At 39.3% G+C, this 7,439-nt stretch overlaps 1 protein-coding gene across 2 annotated transcripts in view; it reads right to left on the bottom strand.

The window, feature by feature from the left end:
- Positions 1–653: 653 nt before the first annotated feature.
- Positions 654–7,439, bottom strand: part of LOC102206206 (macrophage mannose receptor 1-like) — a 17,574-nt gene continuing 10,788 nt past the window's right edge. For both annotated transcript variants that reach the window (XM_013913223.1, XM_005742483.1), the window contains 12 exons: positions 7,238–7,383; positions 7,025–7,130; positions 6,702–6,826; positions 4,443–4,469; positions 4,237–4,339; positions 3,735–3,967; positions 2,428–2,593; positions 1,975–2,142; positions 1,777–1,896; positions 1,455–1,625; positions 1,180–1,209; positions 654–1,079 (listed from right to left, as the gene is read on the bottom strand). In XM_013913223.1, coding sequence (XP_013768677.1) covers positions 829–1,079; positions 1,180–1,209; positions 1,455–1,625; positions 1,777–1,896; positions 1,975–2,142; positions 2,428–2,593; positions 3,735–3,967; positions 4,237–4,339; positions 4,443–4,469; positions 6,702–6,826; positions 7,025–7,130; positions 7,238–7,383 — 1,646 coding nt within the window. In that variant the 3' untranslated portion in view covers positions 654–828. The remainder of the gene's footprint in view (positions 1,080–1,179; positions 1,210–1,454; positions 1,626–1,776; positions 1,897–1,974; positions 2,143–2,427; positions 2,594–3,734; positions 3,968–4,236; positions 4,340–4,442; positions 4,470–6,701; positions 6,827–7,024; positions 7,131–7,237; positions 7,384–7,439) is intronic.

Raw genomic sequence — 7,439 nt, 5'->3', positions numbered from 1 at the left:
CTGTATTCCAGCCCTAAACCTAACCTTATCCCTAGCCCTAACCATAACCTTATTCCTGACCTTAACCATGTCTTTAATGATGTTAAATAGCGTGTTTCTAAGCGATTTGAAGAAAAAGAGCGAACATGTGTAGATTCAGTCCAGACGGTTCTCATACAGTATGTCCTCTTTTTTCCGAGGTCGTCATTTAGGAACGTGGTGGATAGCCGAAAACGTAATATGGTGACGATTTGTCACCTAGCGTAAAATGTTACGCTTTGGGAGTGAGAACGGGTTGGTCACGCACACTCACTCATGTGCACACACATACACACAGGTATGCGTACACAGTCACACACGAGCACTCACATAGACACGCGGGAACGCGCACATGTAGGCATTCTTGTGCTCGTGCACATAGACACAGACAGAGTTTGCAGCACACCGTGGGGGGTTTTATGATAGGGTCGCCCCTACAAAACTGTGTTTCACAGACAAAGGAGTGAAGATTTGGAGAGGGACACATGGGCCTCGTCTTCCCTTCTAGAAGATGCATGCTTAAATGAAGATGAGTAAAAGATGAGTAAAGATGAATAAAGGTTTTGTGAAATGACTACTGAGTCCGGTGCCGTCTCTGGATGCTCGAGGAATAAAAAGAACCGGGGTAAAACTGATTCCGTAACAAAAGCAAATTTAATCAATTTTCACAGTCATAACATACATATTTGGTTAAACATTCTCCTGTGTTGTTTCAAATATGCTTTTAGCCATTTACTGCCACCTCAGCTCAAATTTTCATAACATACTAGGAATCACATGGGCCATGCAAATGAGCCCAAAATATTTAAATTACATACTGATTAAATCTCCAGTGTTCTCTTCTGCTGCATTCTCTACCAGTATATTGGTATCAGCTTGCTCAGGCTGTGACACCCTACTACTGAAGAAGAGCGGGTTATCGAAGGTGTTAGGGGCAGGTAACTGATGACCAAATTTCTTGAAGAAGATGACAGCAGTGACTGCCACCACTGCAATTCCAGTAATGACTAACACAACTGCAGTGGTTATATAGACACGCTGATGATGAGGTAATCCAGTTTCTGTACAGAGTGAAAAAGTAGATGGTAATCAGCTAAAAAACATTTGTAATAATTTGAAACAAGATATGTAAAATAAATAGTTAAAAGAGGTGTTTCTTACTCGATGATGGTGATGGCTTTGGTAGCAATACTACAAAAGGAAAAAAAAGAACAATCAAATAAGACACTTTATCACAAAGTAACTGTACTTCATTTAAAAATAAAAGTAAATTGCTATGGAGTAAACAGGTATTTGCATTTGTAACACGGTAACAAGAGTTATTCCTTTTGGATTCATATGACTGTCTCATGTCTGTTGTGAACATCTTACAAGAGATTCATATCATTACAGAAAAGAAAAAGAGAAAACACTGTTATAAATAAAGATTATTTTACCTTTTTGTATCTTGCAGATGTAAGGTCTTTGAACCCACATGCCAATATCTGTCCATGTCCCATCTGATGTACTAATCTCTCCTCTGCGGGGTAATCTGCTGCCATTAACAGGTTGACCTTCAGCCCAGTTAGTGTAACTAATGACTGTTTTATCCAACCAGAGCCATTCCTCTGCAGGCAAATAGACAAAAACAACAGTGTACATCATTTTAAAAAAATATTTATTTTGAACTGAAAATTTGGTTTAAAAACAAATGATCAAAAAATATGTTACTATTGTTATTATTATTATTATTTACCATAAAAATAAATAATGACTCACCTTTGTGTTGTTTTTTAAACAGGCCAATCCAGAAAGATGTGTAGCCATCTTGAAAAGTTCTCAGGTTAATTTCTAGAAATTTTTGCTCAGAGGAATCTTCAATGCTGGCAAGCATTCCACCTTAACAAAACAAATCAGTTGTTAATGAAAACTACAGCAATTTATTGCATAAAAGTATCTTTCAGATAAGTCGCCTACCATGTGCTACACAGCTGGTAGATGCTTCTTGCCAGCGCTTTTGCTCTGTAATAAAAATATAACAATAACCCCTGAATGGTACCCAGATATAGTTCTTGTTTTCTATTGTTGCCTCTGGGTCTAGAGGACAAACTCCTGGAAAAAGAGTTGACTCTGTTGGCAGCACATCTGTGAATGAGACAATGATGTCAATGAGATCAATGAATTACATCTTTTAAAACTCTTAAATGTATTGTTTTGACAACAAACGTGTGTGTGTGTGTGTGTGTGTGTGTGTGTGTGTGTGTGTGTGTGTGTGTGTGAGAGAGAGAGAGAGAGAGAGAGAAATTTTACGGACATCAGTACCTGTGATCTGTAATTTAAGCTTCTCAACAGTGATTCAAGTTTAAATGAAACAGACATGCCAGTCATTACAGGGTTATAGGGTATCTATTAGCCAGTGTTTGGTCGTACCTGTCGACTTCATGCAAACACTCATTAGTGTCTCGTTACAGTGAGTGGTTTTCCATTTTCCATCCACATCCATGTATACACAACTTCTGTCCTTGCTTGGTTCATTTTTACCCCATCGACTGAATATTAAATGCCATCCATCAACATAGCGGAAAGAACCATTGATCTGAAAGAAAAGATTAATGAGACAGCAGTTACCAATCAAGAAAACTAGCAGAACCATAGGAACCCTCTCATCTGTAATCCAGTTTTGAGATCCCTTCCCACACGCCTTAACGCCCTCTCACATCTTGTGTCATTTGATCTGAGTAACTCAAATGATAGGGTGGCATAAGATCTAACAGTGGGTTCACCGGAAACCTTGGCTGATTGTGACCCACACCTGTTTTTATCTATTTTATTCGGCTTTTAGGAATATTTCCCTTAGTAAGCATAGCTGCACAGAGGATATAACAGTTGAACGGAGTTGACTCAAACTAACATGATAATCTATACTGCTCAAAAAACAGGTAGTCCAGCTCCTCCAGGATGGCAAATCAAAATGTACCATTGCCAGAAGGTTTGCTGTGTCTCCCAGCAGAGTCTCAAGAGCATTGAAGAGATTCCAGGAGACAGTTACTCTGGAAGAGGTGGACAGGTCTTTAGAAGGTCCTTAACTCATTAGCAGGATCAGTATCTGCTCCTTTAGCTAAGACAGCCGGAGCTGGGTAAAATGATGGAGTTTAAAGTAACAGTTTAAGAGTTTACATAAGAAGTGCTGCTGCTCAACATGCCTTCCTCTCACAGAGCATCTCCCTGCTGGATTAGGGAGGCTGCACTGATCATGCCCTGGGTAAGGTAGGCACTTTAGTAAAACAGTGAAACTTTCCACAATGATTATGTAATGACTGCTGCATTTAAAAGTGTTTATTTTTAATGCAGCATAATGTGCAACTGCTTCTTTATATGACCTTTATTGGTATCTTTGTAATCAAGTTAGCAAGTGCTACACAGCAACTTCAAATGTGTTTACGTGGTGCTGGCAGACGTATTATGAAAAGCAATAGCTAGATTTAACTGAAATGGATGGATGATTAATCTCAGTTCACAAATAACCGAATGATTGGATAAATAACTAGGCCAGTATATTTATCCATCAACGAAGATTTCATTTTCATAATTACAGATTATTTCGTTAGATAAAATCTTTGTTGAAATAATTTTTTGTGCACATAAGTAGATTTTTGATTGATTTTGCAGTCAGAAGTTTCGAAGTGGTTGGCCCTATTATTGAGTTATGAACTTTTTATATGTCTTCAAAAGTTTACCTGCGCTTTGTGTAATCCAAACCAAAGAGGAGCCTTGAGATTCAGCGCCAGGAGCTCAACATAAGCTTGCGTCCACTCATTCTTCAGGCTAGCTAGGAGGGCATCGTCATTTTTACAGTACTCTGCAGCTTTATCCCAATTCATTTGTTGAGGAACAACCTTAATGGAGTCATTGAGTATTTTGATGTAGTTAGTAGAAATTGTTGGTTCTGGAGAATCTGGTTGAGATGTGTCTGTTTAGGATGAGAATAGAAACTATTTTATTTTTTTTACATAATAAAACCCTCTGAATCATTCTTAAAAAGTTATTATAGCTATTTCCAGTGATGAATCATACCCTTGATCATAGATATTATTGTTATTATATATTATATATAGATATTAATTACAGGAATGAAATGTCAAAGCAAATTTTTAGTTGTTTTAGAAAAGCTAGAGAGAGTGTGATGGAGCTGCAGCTGAAGTTGGGTGGCAACAGGCCTGGGGTTAGAAATGGACTCACCAAGATTTCGATGACAGATAAATCCATTGGTGTCATTGCATGACTTTTGAATCCATTTCCCAATACCAATTAAAGGCTTGGTATTGATCACAAAACAGTTTTTCTGTGGAAACAGAGTTGGGTCAACAGAGAATAATGATACGTGATGATACAGGGAACTGTGTCAGGGAACACGGGGCATTCTTGGATCTTTAAAATCGACTTACCTTTTGTTTATAATACCAATACCAATGCTGCAATGTAAACACAAAGATTTTAATTATTTGTAAATACAAAAAATATATACAGATATGGATTATTTCAATGTGTCTGACCCTCCACAATAGGTAATATAGACTGTATCTACATGGTGCAAGTTCACTGCTCAAAAAATTAATGGAACACTTTTTAACCAAAGTATAGCATCGAGTCAGCTAAAGTTCTGGGATAGCAGAGCAGGTTGTTAATCAGTGTCAGCAACTTTGGGGTTAATGAAATTATCAACAGGTGCACTAGAGGGGCAAAAGTGAGACAACCTCCAAAACAGGAATGGTTTTACAGGTGGAGGACACTGACATTTTCCCCCTGCTCCTCTTTTCCGAGTGTTTCTTCACTAGTTTGGCCTTTGGCTAGAGTTAGTGTCACTGCTGGTAGCATGAGGCCATACCTGGATCCTACAGATGTTGCACAGGTAATCCAGCTCCTCCAGGATGGCACATCAATATGTACCATTGCCAGAAGGTTTGCTGTGTCTCCCAGCACAGTTTCAAGAGCATAGAAGAGATTCCAGGAGACCGGAAGTTACTCTGGAAGAGCTAGACAGGCCTGTAGAAGGTCCTGAACTCATCAGCAGGACCAGTATCTGCTCCTTTGTTCAAGGAGGAACAGGATGAGCACTGTCAGAGCCCAGCAAGTCATCTCCAGCAGGGCACTGGTGTAAATGTCTCTGACCAAACAATCAGAAGCAGAATTCGTAAGAGTAGCCTGAGATCACTACATCATGTAGGGTGGCCTGTGCTCACTGTCCAACTTCATTGAATTTGATTGGTATTTGCCATAGAATACCATAATGTTAAATCGTTCAGCATGACTAGTTTGGTTGTGGCTCTGTGACAGTCTGGAGAGGCATATCCATGGCAGGATGCAAAGACTTTTACAGGTTTGGCAATGGCACCAGTGTTGCCAACTTGGCGACTTTGGCGATATATTTAGCGACTTTTGCTGGTGTTTTTAGGAAGACTTATGACCACTTTATGACGTGAAAGCACGTATCGCTCTTACTCTCAACAAGCAGCGGGTGCTGCCATGGGCACCTCGCCCGTGCCAAAGCGCTCACAGGCAGCAGATCGCGCTCACAGGCAGCAGATCATCCTCACACAGCAGTGTCCCCCAGCTGTGTCAGAGCAGATGTTAACCCCTACGCGTCCAAACTGCAATGAATCGCGCATGAGCGAAGCCACTGCTCCAGCCCTGACTGTAACGCAGTCAGTTCTTCTTTTACTTGTACTTTTTGTGGATCACAAGGTTTAAAACTACTTAAAAACACACACACACACACACACACAAAATAACTCCACCAGAGTGCGTATTTCAGGTCACTTTTGCCAGTTCCAAGCCCAGATAAAGCAGGTGGGCTGGAATTGTGACCAAAAAAAAACTATAATTACTAAAAGAATTGAATGTGTAGTTCTAAATATATTCTAAATGCATTTAGGGTGTTTTTTACTCACTTAATGTTCTGATGTCTCAAATCTGGTGGGAGACACCCGAAACACTATCGGTCGTGTCATTAGAAACATGCCCCAATATCATCAAGCATGTATACAAACATGCGGGGGCCATACAAGCTACTGAGTCATCTCTGTTCTTTTCCTCCTAGATCTTAGTGTGATACTGGTAAAAATATTAGAAATATGGTATCTAACCACATGCTTACTCTGGATAGCATTACCTTGGCCTCCAGAGACACTGTGATGAATCTTAAGAGTTGTTTTGACCAGGATATTAAACATATATGTAAGACTGCTTTCTGGGACTCTCCACTGAAAAACTAGTTCATGCATTTATTACTCCTAGGCTTGACTACTGTAGTTTTTTTTATTGTCAGGATGTCCTAAAAACTCCCTGAAAAACATTCAGTTGGTCCAAAATGCTGAAGCATGAATACTGACAGGGACTACAAAGAGAAAGCACATTTCTTTTATATTTGGTTCTCTTCACTGGCTCCCTTCTAAATCCAGAATTGAATTTAAAATCTTTCTCATCACATACAAGGTCTTAAATAATGAGCCCCCATCTTAGGTTAATGACCTATAGTACTGTATCACCCCATTTGAATTCGGCCACTCTCTAGGTTGACCATTTTCATTTTTGTCAAGCCAGGTGGCATCTGTTCGTTCCTGATACATTACCCAGTCTATATAGCTACAGAATTTCAGCATGATTTTTTTTACTCACTGAGAACAGATTATTATTTTCCCACTTACATCATTACCCAAATTGATGTATGACTTTGGTTGTCCATCAGTCCAGTAAGTTCTCCACTGTGACTGAAATAAACCAATCCACAAGTCTGTAGTAGGCGCATCAGCCATTTGAGACAGTAGAAACACTGAAAATGTAGACAAAGATTTATGGTTAAGATATTTTCTTGCAAATAAAAGTGCACCGTGGTATCAGCTCTAACTTGTGGGTATGCCAAAACTGCACAACAAAAGAAATTCAGTGGTAGTATCATAAATGGACCACAAAAGAGGAGAAGGTAACAAAATCGAAATACATATTTGAGTGAAAAGAAAATGAAACAAACCTTCCACGTCTCTTGAAGTAATAGACACCAAGTTTCCACCCTTTTGTTTGCATTTTTCCCTTGCATCATGCCATGTTAAATTCTGATTGTCAATGATGCTGTAACACTAAAATTGAAAGATGAAAAAGATCAATATAGTGTTCCAAGCACTAAGAACATATTGCTTCAACAGTAAATAATAGAAAGATTAAAAGACATGAAAAGACATCTGACCTTAGAGTTAAATTTTTTCCAGGGGTGTGGACATCCACCTTTTGGGGGTACTGTAGGCACTGCGGCGGTGGTGTTTGCAGGTGTTGAGCTGCTGCGCTTACAAATGGACGCATACTCAAGCCCACAGCTGGAGTCATGCCAGAATCCTGCAGGCCAGGTCAGCATATTAAATTAATAACATTATTGACTTGAATGAATAATT

The sequence above is a fragment of the Pundamilia nyererei genome, unplaced genomic scaffold, assembly GCF_000239375.1.
Source record: "Pundamilia nyererei isolate P.nyererei 1_Seehausen unplaced genomic scaffold, PunNye1.0 scaffold00121, whole genome shotgun sequence".
In the NCBI taxonomy this organism is placed as follows: Eukaryota; Metazoa; Chordata; class Actinopteri; order Cichliformes; family Cichlidae; genus Pundamilia; species Pundamilia nyererei.
Note: the sequence above shows the minus strand (reverse complement) of the source record. Positions and strands in the feature narration are given on the sequence as shown.